Source organism: Lipophrys pholis (genome assembly GCF_963383615.2).
Source record: "Lipophrys pholis genome assembly, chromosome: 5".
Taxonomy (NCBI): Eukaryota; Metazoa; Chordata; class Actinopteri; order Blenniiformes; family Blenniidae; genus Lipophrys; species Lipophrys pholis.
This window is the reverse complement of record NC_137628.1, coordinates 6,751,666-6,772,320: the sequence shown is the minus strand read 5'-3', so window position 1 is coordinate 6,772,320 and position 20,655 is coordinate 6,751,666. Positions and strand designations below refer to the sequence as shown.

The window sequence follows — 20,655 nt, the reverse complement described above, 5'->3', positions numbered from 1 at the left end:
TTAGGAGCGTAAAAAGTTTGGTCCGCTGGGCTGGAACATCCGCTACGAGTTCAACGACAGTGACCGAGAATGCGCTTTGCTCAATCTCAACCTGTACTGCAAAGACAGCTCCATCCCCTGGGACGCTCTCATCTACATCACTGGTAGGGAAGCGTATTCACGCAGCTGGCTGAGTGCATTTATTTGTAAATTATGCTGCTATATTCTTTTTTTTCCGCCTAAATTACCCTAAAAGTGTTTTGTTATGCAGGTATCTGTACTTTTTGTACACTTGCAAGAATTTGATTACTTCTCGTCACATCTTTGTGCTCAAAATGACAAATTGTAACACTAATGCGAATGCGCGATGAAAACGCTCACATTGTTTGACTACAAACTGGGGCAGAAACAGTCTCTCTCGTCACCATTTCTGTTTGTTTGTTTTGTGCTGCCAGAATGTTAACAAAAACTCTTCTGTCACTAACATTTTCTGCTTCATGTAAAACTGCTCAGGCAAAATATTTTCTCATTTCACAAAGCAACACGGTTCTGTAACATGATTCCGTTCTGTCCTGCAGCTGTGATCTCTTGTTTGTTCATTCACTGAACTTTAGCTGCTCTCTTGCTCATGACTTTGTTTATGGAACTAAAGTGAGATAAACAGATGCTCCCCAGATGCTTTGTATTCATGTTAAAAAAAAAAATTTTTTGACACCATATTGATGGAAATGCTTCTTTCGATCCAACAGTTTACTGGAATTGTGATCTGGCTTTACTTTAATGATGTTCCTACGTTATTGTTATTATCATTTCACTTCTTTGTGATTTTTTTTTTGTGCATTTTGCAAACATTTGATTCTGGTTTTAGTTCAACCATATAGACAACTTAAACGTCGGGTAATTATGTTTCTTGCTATATTTCCAGGACTTCCACCAGAGACAATTTCAAAGTTATTAAGTAGAGGAGTGAGGCTTACCTTTCACGAACAATCCTCATCAAAACGGGAAAGTTAATTTGTTTTCCTAATCTGGTTTTCAATTACACCGCTGAATCATAACACGCCCCCCGTTTATGCTCAAAGGAACGCACGCCATCCAATTGACGTCCCTGGTTGTTGTTATCACACTCCTGTGTTATTAGTTTAATCTTTAATTCAAACAGTGACTCAAGGCTTCAGATTCTTTTCAGTGGAAGAATTCGGGCTCAAACCAAGCATGTTATTGGACTTTCTCTCTCAAGTGCCGCACTCCGTCTCCCCTTGTGCAAAATGACTCGGCCAGCTTTACCGTGCCTGCAGCTCATTAGAGGCTTTCAACTGAGATTTGTCTTATTGTTCATTCCTCTGTGTTGCATAACTCAGGAGAATATTGTGATTGTTCTGTGTGACATCTGAAGATGTTCTCTTTGCATATAGATCTGTTGTCCTGTTGCACTGCGATTTCGAGCTTGCGTCAGTCTTCAAACTGAACCAACATCACATTTCCTCCACAATCTGCAGGCGAGATCACGTACGGAGGCAGAGTGACAGACGTGTGGGACCAGCGCTGTCTCAGGACTGTCCTCAAAGGCTTCTTCTCTCCGGAGACTCTGCAGCCCGGCTACGCGTACTCCTCCTCAGGTATCGTTTCTCTTTCCTCCCACTCACCACTTAGCCCCATAAATCTAATCTATGGAGCACAGAGGAAGTGATCGAAGGACTTCGCAGAAAAACAGAATTCAGCGTGTGCCTGTGTTCGTGCATGTAAGGTTATAAATAGGGCAATATTAAATCAGTTAGTTACAGTTGAGATTATCGTGTGAGAAGCTTCAGCTTTACACATGCTGTGTGTGTGTGTGTGTGTGTGTGTGTGTGTGTGTGTGTGTGTGTGTGTGTGTGTGTGTGTGTGTGTGTGTGTGTGTGTGTGTGTGTGTGTGTGTGTGTGTGTGTGTGTGTGTGTGGCTCTTTTAGTCACAGTGTGCGCTCGTATTTTTTATCTTTTCTTTGGATTAATGTTTTTCTCTCCTGATTCCAAGGTATCTACTACGCCCCAGAGGAAGACAAACTCGAGCAATATAAGAAGTACATCGAGAGTCTTCCGATCATCGATGATCCTGAAGTCTTTGGCATGCATGAAAATGCCAACCTGGCTTTCCAGGTGAGGAAAAGCACCAACACCAGCTAATTATCTATAAACACTCCCTGCCTCACAGTTGCTTTCTGTCGTTTTGTTTATTACCCCATAAAATCATAAACTCTGTGATTTTCACCTTTAGGTTTAAGTCTTGTGAGCCGATCTATGATTTAATATGGAGCTCATTTAGTTTATGAATTCTCAGAGCACGGGGGATGGAAAATATCTGTGTGTGTGTGTCCCCACAGCGCCAAGAAACCATGACTCTGATCAACACCATCCTGGACGTGAATCCTCGTTCTTCAGCGTGTCACGGGGCTAAAACTAACGATGACATTGTCTGTGAGCTTGCTGAATTCATCCTTTCCAAACTACCTGGTGCGTACACGCCTCCAGTCCCAGTCCCACACACATCTTTGTCATCGCCGAAGATGACGTTCATGGACATGCAGCGTGCATCTGTCTGTCCGAGCACGAGTTGTTCTTTGTCCCCGCAGAGCGTCTCGACATGGACGAGGCAGTCGAAACGTTGTTTGTACGAGACGAAAATGGCCGCCTCAACTCCCTCACGACTGTTTTGGGCCAGGAGGCAGACAGATTCAACAACCTGTTGCGAGTTCTCAGGGTAACACGCATCACACATCAACAAGCACATTTGTGTGCTGCAGACTATTTCTGGACACTTCAGAATCGCTGTTATAAGTATTGTGACATTTTGACGACTTGAAATTAGTTTTACCATTAAAAAAGCAGCAACATCCTGCATGTAAACACACCTGCCATGTCCTTTCTGTCACCACATTGTGATTTGTGATTCTCGCTGTGCTTCCTAGGTTTCTCTTGTGACTCTGCAGAAGGCAATAGCAGGTTTGGTTGTGATGTCAGAGGAGATGGACCGAATCTACACAAGCTTCCTAAACAATCAGGTTCCCATTCACTGGGCAAACTCTGCCTACCCTTCCCTCAAGCCGCTGTCTTCCTGGGTCAAAGACCTGGCTCTCCGGACGACCTTCATCCAGGTTTGGGAAAGAATCCTGATATTTGCATGGAAACACAGATTATAATGAGTCCATGAAGTTTCATCTTGAGTTCAATTCTATTTTTCTTTTGAACATTGCTAGGAGTGACAAATATCTGATCACTCCACCATGTATGAAGAAGGGCATTTTCTCAATCCACATTCAATACAAATGTATAATACATGTGCTGCTTTGCATGAGCTTCCTGTAACGGTTGACTTCAGAGATGGGCTCCAGCTGGGGTGTGTGACGGGTTACTGATATTTCTAATCAAATAACCCCTTGTAATTTGGAGGTTGTTTTTTTAACCAACAACACGTATAATTATTATCATTATTGTTGTTAATTCATTTATCTATTTGGTCGTTGTTGCTATTTCATTCCAGACATGTCAATATATACACTAAATATAGATTCACACACAAAATAAAAAAATCTATTTACACTAATATGAATATCTCTCATCAATCTATCTACACACCTATATGTAATGCATTATTTTACAGAATTCTTCTATGTTATATATAGAGAGAATCAACTGAAACTAAACCTATTATTAATAGTTTAGTAAATATATTGGAAAAAAGCTTGTACATTTCAAGAGCTCGAGAGAGTTTTATTGAAAATGACAAAATGTCAAATGAAAAACATATGAGGTGGAAGGTCCTTCCCTGGTGTAAAACCTTTCTGGGAGGAGTTTGCATGTTGAAAAACATGTATTTGATTCTTCTGAAGGACATTCTCTGCATATCAATGACTCACGGACACTGATCTGACAAAGGAGGCGCGCATGCGTGACTGTGAGTGTGCGTTACATGTGTTTCTGCATGTTTGATTCATGTATTTTCTCATTCGGACGAAGAACAGTAATAACACATGCCCACTCTGCTCTCCCTCCCGGAGGCACCGACCATGTTGGTCTCCCCCTATCCTCCTCCCGTCTCCTGACACACTCCCTTGATGCATTTGGTTAACCTCTCCCGGCTTTAGCCGCTCTTCCGTAAGGCTGGTCTGCACATATTTGTGCAATCCCTAAAATTCACTCTCACACATACAAACGCACTACAAAGAGGCAAACGGGGAGAAGTTGCATGAGTTCTCAAAGTGATGTGTAGCCGCTGAGTCAGACTGCAAATGTTCACCACCTCCGAAGAGAGAATCCACCTCACCGTGCACAAGCTGAGTCACTGCGTCACTTTCAAGTCCCAGAAGTAACAGGACGCCCGTAATGCACCGTAGCTTAATGAAACTACACATTAAAAAAAAAGTTATTTAAAGCCATTTTTTTAATTACGTCTCTCCCTTGGCTTGGTGTTTTTGCTCTTGTCCTCTCTTGCCAGACTTGGATCACGCGAGGTCAGCCCAAGTCTTTCTGGATCTCGGGATTCTTCTTCCCTCAAGGCTTTCTTACTGGTAAAATACCGCATCACCAACATTTTCTCTTTCAATCATTTCTTTTTAAAATGTACTTTGATTATGTTAAAATAAAAAAAATCCAAAATAAGATAAGATATGCCTTTATTTACCTCACATGTGGAGAAATGTGCAGTGGTACAACAGGATAGTAAAGAGAAGAAGCACACATAGCTGAAACTAAAAACAAAAGCAGATAAAAATACAATATAATAAAAAATATGCACACAGTGCCTATAAGTGTGGACATGTACAGAATATGGGGGTGGATGTATTGCACATAGTAAATACGTTTTTATAGATTATTATAGTTATTGCACCACTTATTGCACAGTTGGAGTGGAGCGATATTGTCCGGTTGTCAGTGGTCTACTGGGAGCAGGCTTGGTTGAAGAGTCTGACTGCAAAATACAGTATGTGTGAAGTGATCAAACAAAATGATATGCTTTGGTACTTCATTACTATAAACAGGGCTTAGTGCACACGGTGATTAAAGATTTATCTTAAGGGGTATAATATTTTTAAATATTTTAATAATAGGTAAGTCAGCATTTAATTAATTTATGTTACAAAACTACAAAGTTTAAGCATTTACATGAAAAGTGTCATTTATTTCAAAACAAAGTTAAATGTTCACAATAAACCGTTCGGCCCGTTGTGGGATAAACATCAGAAAAATGAAGTTCAACTTTGATGCTCTCTCTCCTCTGCCTGCTCTGACCTGCAGGAGTCCTGCAGAATCACGCCCGGCGCTACAACCTGCCTATTGACGAGCTCAGCTTTCGCTTCAACATGGTGCCGGCGTATCGAGACGAGGCCGCCGTGTGTGAGGCCCTCCGCTCTCTGCCCAACGCTTCAAAACTGGACATGGACGATGAGGTAAAGGCAAAAATGATATCGATTATATTAACTCAAATCTGCCCAGCATGAGTAATGTCAAACAGTTTTCCGTGTTTACCTGAGGCTCTTATAAACTGACTGATTTTAGCAGACTTATAAGTGTATTTCCCGCTAAACGGGTACAACGGTAGGTTTCACTGCACAGTCAGCAGTAAAAACCACAAGGCCTTTTGCCAATAAACTAAGAATAACAGTTTTAGCCTGTTCTTGGTGTGTTCCATTAATGCCTTCAGGAAATATGTAACTGCAGCAAAATATTGTTCAAATGGTCTTCATGTTAACAAAAAAAAACCTCAAGTTTGGAAGAAATCAGAGAATGTGCACATGGTCCAAAATTTGACCTTCTTGCGAATCTGCATACTGCCGGAATTGATTTTATCATTGCATCATTTTCTGATGTTGGTTTTTTAAAGATAAAAAAAGGCAGGACCTGGGAAAATGTGTGAATGTTTCTTGGTAAAAAAGTGAAAGTCTTTACGTGCAGGAAGAGTTTTTTCCTCTTCTTTCGTACAAGGAGAGAGCAGGTTGAGAAATAAAAATGCCTAAAAACGTTTTTTTTTTTTTTTACTTAACTGTAACTTAAGTTAAATAAGTTAAAAGGTGGATTTTTCCACTCCATGAGTATTTAAGTGTGACTGATCTCTTTAAAGAACTTCTTTTATCTGCATATTTCCTTCCACCATTTCAGCTTTATTAATATTAGTGTGTTTGATTGTTGGCTTTCTTTCAGTCTCAGATTGTGTTACACTATATAGGTTTCCCGTGGCTGTTTTGAAAGAATGAAGGTCACTTAGCAGTCAGATGATGACCAGATTATTGTTTTGGTGTCATCTTGTTTTCCATAAGTCTTTCTAAAGAAACATGGTGGATAAAATAGTTGCATCATAGTTTCTTTCATAAAAGACCTTTGTGTTCTTACTGTGATATTACAGCTTCAATAATGAACTGCGGTGAAGTGATTAATTCAATGCAACTTTATTTATATAGCACCACATACGACACAGTCATTTGTAGGCACTTTTAACAGAGAAAAGCCCAACAAATTAGAAAGTAATCAATCAGTAATCCTGCGAAAGTCATACTGTAAAAACTACACGAATGAAACAATCTCATTTCTCATCCACCAAGCTGCCAGAGCCGGAGGACGGCGTGCTCGTGCACGGCATGTTCATGGATGCCGGCCGATGGGACGACGTCGACATGGTGATTGAAGACGCGTTGCCCCGAGAGATGAACGCCGTGCTGCCCGTGGTGCACTTTGAGCCATGGCAGAACTACGAGCCCGAGCCGGGCCTCTACCACGCCCCACTGTACAAGACCTCGGCCAGAGCAGGGACTCTGTCCACCACAGGTACACGCTGGAGCCACACACACACACAAACACGCACACACACACACACAGACACACACACACACACACACACACACACACACACACACACACACACACACACACACACACACACACACACACACACGAGAAGCAGTGAATGTAGAATAATTTATACACTTTGCATTTAATAACCAGGCGAGGTTGTTTTCTGGTTTTGTCATCCATAAACAATGTCGACTTCATGTTTTTTTTCTCCTTGCTTCTCTGTCTCTCCTCAGGTCACTCCACTAATTTCGTGGTGACAGTAATGCTTCCCTCCAAGCGGCCCAGTGACTACTGGATATCAAAAGCTACTGCACTCCTTTGCCAGCTGGATGATTAAGTCTCTATTCAAGAATAAAACTGAAATTTAAACATCCAAAATACGTAACTCTTTTCAAATTATTTTACTTTGAGTCGGTTAATGCTTAAAGTGCACTGTGTTCAGGTAAAATGTATTAAACACTCCTCAGCAAGTTTGATCTATCGCCTCCTCCATGTGTATTCGAATAGATTAATATCAGATCTGTGCAGTGACAGAGTCTTATCTTTCTGACACGTAACGACTGTGGAGCAGTACATCCAGATCGCCGAAGATAAGGCGTTCCTGTTGGATGTAAACAGCACATACTGCACTCCCATACTGGAAGCTCCTTTCAGCGCTGAGCGGTAAGTCACTGGATGAATGTGCTCAGTGAATTTTACAGAACACACGTAGCCTCGGGGAGAGCAAAGACAAAGGGATGGACGGCAGAAGAGATCTATTGAATGGATGAACGGTGATGGGGAGATGGGCTCCATAGATGCTAATGGTTCACAAATGGGGGGAAAAAAAAAAAAAAACCCAGATAGCTGAGAGGGATGTGTTGAGTCAGGAGAAGGAGTGATGATCATCAAATGATGAAATGTTTCCACCACAGCCCCCACACACATCAACAGCCCATTTGTGTCACTTAGGGGCATGCAGTGCAAAAACATAAAATATGACTCTTCAAACACATTAAGTACACCCACTGCAGCACTGGGGCAGAATGCGGACTCACTCAGTCTCTGTCATACACACTGCCTCTCCACTCCTTACTGCACTACAAACTGCAAGCAGGGCATGGAGAGAAAAAAAAAACACAACCTGGGGAGGAGATGCTCAAACAAATGCTCTGTAATGCGTCTTCACAACTGTATTCGAATGACATCATAAGATGTTTCTCATTTGCGTGTCAAAAAGAGCAAGTGTTTGAAATGATGCAGAGTAAATGACTGAAATTGGGCTAAAGGTGGTGGTGGTGGGGGGGGGTGGGGGTCTACCACGGGGGTCTACTGACTGGTGTTCAGTCATAGATAAGATGTAACATCAGATAGTTTGTTACTTGCTGACATTGAACTGGGAGAGAAATGAAAACCGACAACCTTAAACTATACACTTCTTTTTGTTCAGGTTTCAGTCTGATTTCTCATTTCCTGGACATTTCCAGCAACTTATTGCCTTTTCCTTTGTCCTCTTCACTGCAGGTCTGGGAGACATTGTCAGATGGAGTGCACCTTATGCACCGATTCTCCTAAATCTGTAAATGGTGATGAGCCGCATGACTTCGTGGGGGCTTTTAGAAACCAGGACACGTCCGGTCAGAGGTGAAACCTTTTACATTTAATAATCTCGTCTTCACACAATTTTCATCCCAGACTGTAAAAAAAAAAAAACAAAGTCAATTCCGGCCCTAAAAATAGTGCTTCTGTTTTTCCAGTGTTCATTCATTCCAGTGTTAATTCGGTGACTGCACACACGTCTTCACTCATGGATAAAATTCTTCTGCTTCTCGATCATCAGCAGTGATATCCACTGACCTGGTAATCTCCTTTATTAACCTCCTTTTTTTTAACCAATCGATCCTTTAATGAACCCACAATACGCCCCATGAGTAGCTGTGAATGGATGAACTGTACTGATAATTTGAGAGAACAGGATGGAAAACGGATTAAAGGAATAATAAGATTATATGCCCCAGTCACTCTCAAACCAGAATAACAATATATATATATATATATATATATATATATATATATATATATATATATATATATATATATATATATATATATATATATATATATTTTTTTTTTTTTTTTTTTTTTAATTTATTTATTTATTTATTTTTGTTTTTTGTTTTTTTCTTTCATCCCTGTAGATTAAATCAGGGGGAAGAGGATGTGGTTGATGTTTGAAACAGATGGGTCTCAAAGAAAAATAGATTTTTTTTCTCTTTTTTTTTTCTTCAAACACACGAAGAAAAAAGGAGGATTGGATATCGAGGCAGAGTTTAATTTAACAGCTGCTGGACAACAGCTGTTAACACAGATATTTGACTATTGATTTACATGTTTGAGATGATTAAAGACACACACACACACACACACACACACACACACACACACACACACACACACACACACACACACACACACACACACTGCTGCGATGTGTCATTTGTTTTAATAATGCTGACAACAGCCATTTCATCTGGAGAGGAAGTGTTTGCCTTTTTCAGATTAGAACGCCGAGGTCACACAGGTTGTTGAACTGGAACGCATTCCATTAAAGGTTCCACTATCCTGATGACTTTCAGGATTTTGGCTGTTGTTATACTAAGTATGTTGAGCCCAATATTGAAGGATGTTTTCTGTATTTGAGTTGATGGTAAAATCCGCTTGCTGCTGGTCGTAAAGCTGTTATACTGAAACACACATTTTCTTTAGAATTGATGACATGATAATCTAAAGTGACCAACATTTTGGAATTGATGCAGATCGTTCATACAAAAGGTTGATGGACTTCACTTACAAAGCTTATTATAGCTCTTTCGCGGTCTCTTTGTACAATCAGTCACATTCACATGTTTACACAATCATTCACACACCGACGGCGATGGCTGCCATGCAAGGTGTTCACACCTCACAGAGGAACACGCTGACTCAGAGACCGGGTGAGCCAGGGGATTGAACCGCTCACCGCAGGGTTTGCATGATGAGCCGCAGTGCCCAAAAAGCTGTGATCCCACATTAACGGACTGTGTACTCATCCCACTAAATATAGAGTTTGAGTTCGCCTGAGTGCCAAAGTGACAAAACTCAGGAATAATAAGAAAGGACAGAGGACTATAAACTGTGCAGCGTGGGTGGCAGAACAGCAAAAAAACACAGGGACGATCATTTCCAAGCAGCCATGCAGCAGCCATCAGAGATACACCGGGGTCCAGCAGAGGAGACGAACAGAAACCGTGTGGAAAGACCTGCTCTGATGAGGTTTATCCTCTCCTAAGGCCAACCAAACACCACAAACACCACAGGTCTAATTGTCTGGAAGAGGAGCAACGTGTACTGCAGTCAGACTGATGATGACAACAAACGTTATGTACTGATCTCTCTAAGGCCCCATGTTGTGTAATAAGCGAGGCCAGAACAATGGTGAGACTTTACTGAATATAGGGTGTAAAAAGTGAAAAGGGGGCTTGAAATTCCCTAATTTACTCATGTTTATGGAAGCATTTGTCTCTGAGTTGTTGGATTATTTGCTTCAGACCTGAATGAAAATGATATTCCACTTTAGAATTCTTATATGACATGCGTACCATCTGTGACCGAGCGCAGGTGTTCCAGATAAGTTCACGTTTAGGTACAACTATGGAGACAAGCGTTTACTCCACACACCAAACTACAACAGATAACAGGCGGCGCAGGTGTGTCGTCTTTACATTGTAGTAACTGGCCCAAGCCCACGGAGATCTGTTCATCTGACCAGACAACAAGCCCACCACTAAACAGAGCAAACCTTATTCAGAGTGGTTACATAAGAACACCTGACGACTCAGGTGGTTTCTTCTATCTGAGGAGCAGGGCCAGGGAGGCAGCACGTGGCTGGAGAGGTGTGTGTGTGTGTGTGTGTGTGTGTGTGTGTGTGTGTGTGTGTGTGTGTGTGTGTGTGTGTGTGTGTGTGTGTGTGTGTGTGTGTGTGTGTGTGTGTGTGTGTGTGTGTGTGTGTGGGTGTGTGTGTGTGTGTGTGTGTGTGTGGGTGTTTACATGGTTTGACACAGTTTGGTGAAATGTCAGCCATCAACAGCTGTCCATTCGCCTGCGTGTAGTGAAGCCTGAGATTAGATTTGACCAATTTCAACATGTTATCACACTGAAGGGTGTGTGTGTGTGTGTGTGTGTGTGTGTGTGTGTGTGTGTGTGTGTGTGTGTGTGTGTGTGTGTGTGTGTGTGTGTGTGTGTGTGTGTGTAATATCACAGGCAGTGAGGAGATTGGATCCCTCCCGACTCGGTCTGCCTCAGCGTTTTCCCCTCCTTGACAAAATGAGGACGTCTGCCGAGCCGTTCCGTCTGCAGGCTGGACTCCAGTTAACCTGTCAGCTCCGGGAGCATCGAGGGCACAACTCTGTGAGTCTGAAACTTCCTCATAAGCAGCAACAAATCCACTGGGAAAGTCGTCTCGGGTGAATTTTTTGTCACAACCATGGACATTCTGTTGGACAGCCTGTTCATTCTTGTCTTAAACTGAGCCACATTTGTAAGAAACATGCATTTGTGAGGGGATCAGCAGAGCATCTGGGGTACACCAGTTGGTCCAAAAGTCAATGTTCACAGCGGAGATAAGATGTTTAACATTGATTATGGTCCTTTTTCATGAGCTCATTCTCATAGAGCTGCTGATGCTCATCCTCGAAATGCACATTTGTTACGTAGTCCCATTTTAAAGGGTAATAAGCCGCCATAAGAGTAATTACCGAGATGCAAAATGACAACAAAGAAAGTCTACATGAACAGTTTAACAGTTTTCTTGGCTGTTTGTGTCATTTTCATGTAACCGTATCACAAAAATCACACACACACACACACACACACACACACACACACACACACACACACACACACACACACACACACACACACACACACACACACACACACACACACACACACACAGAAAATCATTAAGGAGCTGCCTGCTTTCATAAATCAGCAGAATCTGTAATTGTTAACTATATTTGTCAATTGTGGATGAGTCACTTTGCAACGCACCATGCATACATTTCTCTCTGAGTTATAAGATATTCACCACCATGCTTTTCACGTATGAAGCCAACAGCCACAAACAGACAACACTCACAAACCAAAAGTGAATCGATGGAGAAGCGACTGCGTTCATAAATCAACTGATTCTGGCTGTAATTGTTGGCTTCATTTGTCAAGAAAAATGGCTGTCACTTTGTCAATATGGAACACACAAACACACACACACATATATCAACCTTTTACACAGAGCACTTTGTCGCAATTGCTCGAGTCTGAGTTTTCATACCGCGACGTTATTGTCATGCACAGTAAATGTGAGACTTTGAAACAATCTGTTACACACCCAAGAAATCTTCTCATTTGATGTTATATTATAAATACTAGTCAATATTAGCTTACTTTGAAGACGGGAAGAGCTAAAACCTCCCCAAATCCACAAGTAACAGTAATTGTCCTAAACTTGCTTTGTATTTGTATTAACACACTTTGATCAGTATAGATTTTGAGGTGACGGAGGGGTGGATGTTTCTCCTTCCCACAGAGGTTAACTAACTTATCTCATCTGCAGTTTGAATTCTATTCTTTGGCTTTGATATCCGCAAAAGTATCTGCAAAGGTTTTCTCTTGTAACTCTTAACAAGAAGACTATTTTGTCTTGTCAAAATTGTGCCTCAAGACGTGAGTTCTTTGCTGGAAATAATGAAATCCTGTGAAACTATGGGGCCGGATTCACTGAAACAGTTGCAGGAATAGATTTGTCTTGACGGTTGCGTGTTTTGCAAGTCAACCATTAAGCGCCCATTTACACAAAAACGATTTTAAGCAAAATAACAAAACTTTTGTTGTGTTTTGGGTGTCCATTTTCACGACAACGATGCTCTGAGCTACTGAACTACTTTTTTAAGAACGGCTCCCAAGGTGGAACTTTTGTAAAGCGGCGAAAACGGCACTTTCCGGAAACACCGCCAATGCACATGTGACCATAGTGACTAGTTCTTCTGCACATGCTCAGCAGACGGACGCTAAAAACAATTGTGGCTTCCAGTGTCTCCAAGTCCATATTCTCCTGGAACTTGGTAGTTTTATAGTTGACAGTCACCATAATAATAATCCAACGGGGTCGTCGGTCCATACAAATGTCTGTGGACTCCCATTGTTAATGTTTATAACGTTTTGTTGTCCACACACGGGTGTGTGTGTGGTTTCATTACTAAAACAACCAACCTCCATGCATTTTCAATTGAAGTTTGTTGAGTTGTACCCACTCAGATGCAATAATTATTGGATTTTTCCTTTATTTTTCTCAAAATATCATGTACACTGAGCATATATGTACATTTTCCAAAGAAGACTGAATCATACTAAGCAGAGAGGCACAAACCACAAAAAAAAAGAAAGAAAAAAAAAGTTGAGCAAAGAACAACACTGATGATTTGAAAGATATAACACAGTAGAATGATCACACCCTTATTTTAAGTGTACTTAACATCGACCATCAAAGTTTCACCAGTTTGAACTGTGCTTTTGAAGTGTCACATTTAACGTTTATTTCACATTTTTATTCCAGTGTCAATATTCATAGTTTCTCATCGGAACACTTTTGAGTATTGTTGCCGCTTTTCACCTAAAAATATAGACACATAGAACCAACGAGAGCAACAATAGAAACGGCCCCGAGTATCTTACAAAGTCTCTATATTTGTCACATCTTGTTTATCTCGTCTGAGATGAGTCAGTGATCGAGGTTTTGCATTAATCCTATAACCTTTATGCAACACACTTAATGACCCTTCTTCCTCCACATGTAGGCTTTTCCCATCCAAAGGAAATATAAAGACAGCTTATGGCTTACTGCCACTAAAAGTACACAAACTGAGTGTGTAATAGCAAAATGAACAATATTTAAGGAAATTTACATTAGAAGAGAAGGACCCACGCAGATTCAAGATAGACTAAGTATATTATGGGGCTCTTATCGCTGCAAGACAGCTTGTGCATGTGTGTGTGTACCTATTTGAGGTTGTATGTGAGTAAAGATATTTTTTTGTGTAAAACAATATCAGATGTCTCACAACTCACCCTGCTCTTGTTTATACATTTTAGAGGGAAAAAGGTGGTTGAACTGGTACAATTTTAAAGCCAGGTGACCTTTTTTGGGAGGCTTTCCGTGGCGCAGGGTATGAAACGCAGATTTAGCATGAATAGCTTGTAAAAATGTCAAATGTGGAATACAGTATCTGCTTAGAAGTTGTTTTTTTTTTTAACTGAAAATAAGTATAGAGGGCAAGACACTTGAACGTATTTAACTCTGCGGGAAATCCTAAAATGTTTCCTTTTCCAAAACAACACTGTCTTCTTTAAAGAGAAATATGTCAAATTTAACTCATGTTTCGTATATACTGTATAACTTCCAACATTGTCTTTTTTCTGTTTCTTTGAATGACTCAAGACACCATCTTGTGGTTAAAAACCTGTATTGCAAGACTAAACTTGAACCGCAATTGCCTTTGGGTGATTGTTTTAAGTAGTACTGATTTACATTAAACAAAGACAGTACATATTGTACCTGTATGTTAAAAGCAAAACAAATGTTAAAAAAAGCACATCCCTGGTTAGGTTTATAAAAGGTGTGAGGATCACAGAATGCTAAAAAAACGTACCCCTTTAAGCATTTTTGCATGTACATTTCACACCACACTGGCTCCACTGCTTCCTGTATGTCCGTGATTGGAGGATATGAGCGTTTACATGAAAGGTAGTCAAAAGGTGGCAGCTGCATTCGGGCCATCGATTAACAGCATGGAGTCCATTTTTAGAGGTTTCTTTGGAGCAGGCACACACCCCTCTTCAGTTCCTCTTCAAAGTCCACCTGCAGACAAGTCCGAGGGCCGTTGGGTTAAATTTGGGATTTGCTCATGTCATAAACCGCCGAAGGTCAAAGGAGACACTCAGTGTGGTGAGAAGAATCGAGGTTTAACACAAATCTGTTACGTAAGGTCACGCAGTAATCCTTGTTGCATGTTGTTGTAGAGATTAGAGGACAAATGTGTTTTGTACAGTGGAAACAAACAGCACTACAGAAGATTAGTGCTCAACGCATCGCGGCGCCGCCTCTCCAATACATTTAAGAAACATTGTCTTTTCAATCGTAATCTTCTTTTTTTCATAAGATAAACAACAATCATGTAACCAGCAGGTAAACAGAGACTCAGGAGATGAATGCTGCGTGAAGCGTGCGTTTAGCAGACACACATTTATGCCAACACTTAAAATACAGAACAGTGGGTTGAGAGGTTGGGAGGTTTCTCCTGAAATTACTTCACAGTTGGTGAAAATGAGCTGAAAAGAGCAAAACTGTGAATGTCAATGTTCAACGTGTCCTTCAGTCACACTGTTAAAACTCTCTTCATCACATTTATGGGACGAGAACCTGGATTTCTGCTGTGCAAAGAGTGACCGAGAAAAAGTCATGATGGGAATTACTGGAAAAAGGGGAAAAGGCCCTGGTTCGGGACCAGATTGAATAGTTATGTATGCGGAAAAGGTAAAGGTTAATATATATTGTTAATGGCCTCTGTTATAAGAGAAGGTGTTAGGTTGAGGTTTTAGCCTGCTGGTGAAGTTGAACTACCTGGCAAAGTCACTTCAAGCTCTGAGACGTCGTCATTTTCTGTCTTTAATGACATTTTATACACAAAATCGAATAAAAGGAGAAAGTGACTAGATGATGAGTCTGTGCTGTAAGTGGATAGTTGAGGTTGTCGAGTGTTGTAATGGTTCGCTTTTTCTTGATTGTACTGTGAGATCCTGCTGAGGACATTTACTTGTGAGTTTTCCAAGAGAACAACATTTGGCTTCCGATGTGGAACTTTTTGAAAACGCCCCGTGTCGACGGCGGAAACACAGCTACTGCGCGTGAGCATCACGGCAATTTCCATGGGAACGGACATCGTTTGTAAAACGTTGCTGTGGAAACGCGAAACCTTTCTGAAATGAAAACGCTAAAACAATGCATTTTACATGAAACGTCATGCAAACGGGGCCTTAAAGGAAAGACGCCGGAGGAAGGATTTAGAAAAGAGTGTGAAGAGGAGTTTTGATGGGACGTGAAGCCACAGTGATAACAAGTAAATGATGTGATGCAGTGGGGATACTTGTGAAAAGTGCATTAGTGTGAGTTTCTACATCATTAACTACGACATGTAGTCCCAACTTCAACATGGCGTGTGATGTTAGCGAGGAGAGCCACCTTGAAAGGGGGAAAAAAAATAAAACCACATCACCCCAACCATAGACTATTGACAAATATGTAAAGATAGAGGGACGGCGCTCGTCATGTCAGACATCAGTGTCAACTTTGCCTCTCCTTCGCTCCTCAGAGAGAGAAAAGATCCTTAAGTGAAGTCTTTGGACACCGCCTCGATGAAATTGGGAGCTGACATGAGGATGGTGAAGGTGCAGATGATGGAGAAGAGCGAGAAGGCCACCAGGCACAACCGATCCACCACCGCCGCGGCAAACTTCCACTCGCTGCAGATGGCCTCCCCCTCGTCCTGCTCGCGGAAGCGCCTCGCAATGTACTGCACTTCCTCCAGGATCCGTGAAATCTCCGGCACGTGCTCCAACAGCAAAGTCCGTGTCTGATCCAAGTGGACGTCGTGCTGCGCGGGGCCGTTGTGGTGGCCGCCGCCTCCTCCTCCTCCTCCACACACCACCACGCCCGAGTCGGTGCCGGGCGGGAAGGCGGGGTTGTCCGTGCCCATTGAGTGGTAGCCAAAGTACAGGTTCATGCTCCCGTTGGTGGTGGTGGACTGGGTGGAGGCCTGCCCGGGGATGGTGCTCATTTGGATGCTGGTGGTGCTGGTGTGGTGAGGAGGAGAGCGGGGATACTTGTAGGTTGGAGGGCCATTGGAGCTCACAGCTGTTTTAGCTTCCTCTCCGGGCTTCTTCATGCGGAGGAACCAAGCGCACCAGTTCAGCAGAATGACCCGCACCTGAAGGAGGACGTGGCAAAAGACCGGCGATCGAAGTAGATTAAAAAAGGTAGGAAGAGAAATACAATTATTACAGCCCGTCTCTTTTCTTCTTTTTTTTTACACTAAACAAAATGTAAAAACACAAAACTGACAGTGAGGATCAAAATTAAAGGTCGCAAATTAAAATATCGGTGAATATTTGTGCAAAAGACCGATCTACTTTACGCGTTGCTTTTCAGTCGTGTTAACAACAGGCAATGCAAATGTTTTCAGACCCCGTTGACACCCCAATGTTTTTAAGAGAAAACAGAAAACTTTCATTGTGTTTTGAGTGTCCGTTTCCATGACGATGGTGTTCAGAGCCACTGCAAACACAACTTTTTCTAAACTTTCAATCTCCGTAGAAACGGGAGAAGAAGCAGCTTTTCTGATACGCTGCTCCTGAAGCAAATAGTTCTTCTGCACATGCTCAGTAGATGGACAATAACAACAATGTTTGCCTCCAGAGTGACCTGAAAGGTAGTTTTATTGTTGACTTGGAATAGCTTTGTCATCTGTCCATATGAACATCTGCGTAATCCCATTGTTAATGTTGATAGCACAAAAAGCACACAACAGCACTAGTGAAACTAATGTAGTGTAAACTACATTATTTTCCAGCCTTTCTGCCATTTCCATGTATAGGGACATCGTTTTCAAAACGTTGCTGTGTAAACACAACTTTTCTGAAACAAAAACAATGCGTTTTCACTTAAAACTTTGTGTAAAAGGGGTCTGACATATTGTTATTCATTTTGCATGTTGTACATTAATTCATTAGCCTGAACTCGGTATTTTAAGCAGTCTGGTGCGCACGCCTCATTTATCCATATTCATGAAGGTAACCTCACTTCATCGATTGGCGATGCATTTTGGTGTCATCTGCCAGATACAATTATCATGTGTGGACACAATGTCAAGTTTGTGACAATTTTTTTAAAGCTCTTTAATCGATCTGGTCTTTTAACTCCAAACTTAGTCAACTCGAGCAAGAAAAAGTTAGACTAATGTTGCAGCCTTCCTTTGTTAACACCTTTGGGTGCTCAGTGCCAAAGATAAATACCTACACACTGAATATCTGAGGAATGAACCTCACTAAAGCAAACTACATGCTCTGAGGTTAACCAGTCATTATGGTTCACACACACTTTCGTAAACATATTTCCATCACAACTGCCAAGTTTTACTCTTGGTCCCCCTTCTGTCCCCCAGAGCAGTCGAGTTATTAAAAACACTGTTGACTTACCCATTTTGGCATCTTCCCTCCGTGAGGGTCATGGTGGTGGAACTGCAGAACCAGAACGGTCACGACCACAGACAAGCCCACAATCATCATGGTGCTGGCAAAGTACTGAGCTGCGGAGGCACGGAAACACATCCGGGTGACCAAAGACGACCAAAACTTCTATGAATATAATATATGATCTGACGATGTATGTTCATATTTCGAACAAAAGCCTTGTGCATGATGCTTTCAGGACTGTCGCACTGAGTCAGTGGGAAATGTATTCCTGTCGCCTTAACTCAGTGTCCAGCAACGACTTCAGTTGAAAACACTTTCGTCATGTTTTGGGTTTCTCTTTACTCGACGGTGGTGTTTAAAGCCACTGAAAACGCAACTTTTGAGAAACAGTTCCAAGGTGGAACTTTTCAAAAATGTCCAGGCTCGGTTGCCGTGTTAGACGGTGGAACTACAGTACTGCCGTAGTAAATAGTTCAACAATGTTTGCCTCTTGGGACTTGGAAGTATTACACTTGCCCTCTCGTGCGTGCGTGCGTGCGTGCGTGCGTGCGTGCGTGCGTGCGTGCGTGCGTGTGTGTGTGTGTTTTCAAAAACAACCAACAGCACCCACTAGTGGTCTAACATGTAAACATCAATCATTCAGTATTTCTGCTGTTGCCATAAAGATGGACATTGTTTTCAGAATGTTGCTGTGTAAATGTGAAACTTTTCTAAAATAAAAACGATGAGTCATCAAACGGGGCCTAAGGTCGTAAGACCCCGAGGTCTGGTGGGAGGATGACTAATGTTTTGTTTTCAAAACTCCGATCCAACTTGAAAAAACACGCACACGCACAGGCTTGGAGGCACGGTCAGGCTGCTTATCACATGCATGTCAGCGCAGCCATCAAATTCCTCCGTATTTCCATGTCAAAGTATAATTGCACATTTTATTTTGACTCCAGTCAAAATAAAATGTGCAATTATATTTTGACTCCAGTCTATCAGTTCTGCTTCGTCTGTAAAGAGTTCATACTTCTCCTCCCAATAAAGGTAAGTTTGCAAATGACTCGGTTTTCCATGACTGAGCTGCCAGACGATGGCAGGCGGCGTCTCAGTCGGCCGCGTCCTCGTCTCCTCCGGCCTTCGTCACTTCAGCAGTACACAGTGCGACTGTGTTCGTCGCAGTCTTCACATGCGGCCCGCCGCACCTCCACATCCCGCCTCGGCTCACGGCATATTGGTCAGTCTGCCAGAAGAGCGTTTTCCTGCCACAGATTGCCCCGTGGTGAGAACACCGGGTGTAAATATCCCTCTCGACACCACAGCCTATCGCGGCCAAACGATTCCCTGCGTCCGTCAGCTTTTCCGGGTTATCCGTCTGTCTGAACAGTTAATTAGAAAAGAAATCTCCACGCTGACCCGACACCCAGCCCGCGGCTATTTGGAGCTGGTCCAGCATGTGTCTAACAGCTCCCTGCAGAGGGCCGCACGAAGGTAGGCGTGGAGATAGCACACTTCTATTTTTACTTTCGAAACGAATCGCATCACGTTTTAAAAGTGAGTTACTATATCCGAGTCCCTCTCAGCAGAGTCAGTGTGATGTGAAACAGAAAGTCCAAGTCATGGAGTTCAATTTGATTTCTGTTGGATTTGACCAGCTGACTGAGAGCATGTACATCATAAAAGCATTATTATTTCACCTTTGATTGCAAGACTATTTTTAAGGCCCCGTTTACGCGGCGTTTCAAGTGAAAACACATCATTTTTGCATTCTCGTTTTGAAAAACACCCAAAATACAAAGATCTTTATGCGTTTTCACTTGAAATCATTGTGTAAACCAGCCATAAAGCTTCTCTTTAGACCCTCATATTTTTTTCTGTCTTCACAGTTATTTCATCGGAAAATGTGGTTGAAATGTGACAAATAAGTGGATGAAAGGAAGCTTCATGGATTGTTCTATCTGTTGATTCATTTGACCGCGACCGGAGTCGTGTTTGAAGCACGTCATCCGTGCATCTACATTCTTGTCGTCAAGGTTTTCCAGTCGAATTCATTGTGTAACGTAACATGATTGTTTTATGTTTGAGGCAGAGATTTTCCTTCTGCCCTGTGAGTTAGAGCCCTCGTTTCAAAACAAACATCTCAAAATCCCACAAGATTTAAAAAAAAAAAAAAAATGGAATTATGGAATTGGACCAGCTTCCGTGTTTCTCATCTGAATAATTTCGACCAAAAGCACGTTTCTTCTCAAACCTGCGTCTCATTTGCACGAGTGCCAACCACTGCAGCACTGTGCAGGCTCTCAATACGTCTGTCTCATCTTTTTCAGAGGTTTTGCTGTCAGACAATCACCCAGAAAAAAAAAGCCAATAATTAAGAGGAAAAAGTGTCTCACCGATGAGAGGAACGGAGTCAGAAGTGGCCGGCATGATCTCTGCCACCAGCAACATGAACACCGTTAGCGACAGCAGCACCGTGATGCCTGGAAACAAACGAAAAGAGCACAAACACAGGAGATAAAGCCCTTCATCACCCGACTGCTTTTCTCTTAA

At 42.0% G+C, this 20,655-nt stretch overlaps 2 protein-coding genes across 2 annotated transcripts in view; one reads left to right on the top strand and one right to left on the bottom strand.

The window, feature by feature from the left end:
- The window catches only part of dnah6 (dynein, axonemal, heavy chain 6), a gene marked incomplete at its 5' end in the record, with an annotated part of 53,692 nt that extends 46,517 nt beyond the window's left edge, over nucleotides 1-7,175 (top strand). The window contains 10 exons of the mRNA XM_080463590.1: nucleotides 5-143; nucleotides 1,479-1,598; nucleotides 1,994-2,115; nucleotides 2,340-2,469; nucleotides 2,589-2,716; nucleotides 2,925-3,110; nucleotides 4,451-4,523; nucleotides 5,251-5,402; nucleotides 6,552-6,774; nucleotides 7,035-7,175. Of these exons, the coding sequence (XP_080319716.1) occupies nucleotides 5-143; nucleotides 1,479-1,598; nucleotides 1,994-2,115; nucleotides 2,340-2,469; nucleotides 2,589-2,716; nucleotides 2,925-3,110; nucleotides 4,451-4,523; nucleotides 5,251-5,402; nucleotides 6,552-6,774; nucleotides 7,035-7,138 (1,377 nt within the window). The 3' untranslated portion in view covers nucleotides 7,139-7,175. The remainder of the gene's footprint in view (nucleotides 1-4; nucleotides 144-1,478; nucleotides 1,599-1,993; nucleotides 2,116-2,339; nucleotides 2,470-2,588; nucleotides 2,717-2,924; nucleotides 3,111-4,450; nucleotides 4,524-5,250; nucleotides 5,403-6,551; nucleotides 6,775-7,034) is intronic.
- A 5,989-nt stretch (nucleotides 7,176-13,164) lies between these two features.
- Nucleotides 13,165-20,655, bottom strand: part of LOC308110413 (neuronal acetylcholine receptor subunit alpha-7-like) — a 56,937-nt gene continuing 49,446 nt past the window's right edge. The window contains exons 8-10 of the mRNA XM_080464675.1: nucleotides 20,499-20,585; nucleotides 18,124-18,233; nucleotides 13,165-16,856 (exon numbers count right to left, since the gene is read on the bottom strand). Of these exons, the coding sequence (XP_080320801.1) occupies nucleotides 16,257-16,856; nucleotides 18,124-18,233; nucleotides 20,499-20,585 (797 nt within the window). The 3' untranslated portion in view covers nucleotides 13,165-16,256. The remainder of the gene's footprint in view (nucleotides 16,857-18,123; nucleotides 18,234-20,498; nucleotides 20,586-20,655) is intronic.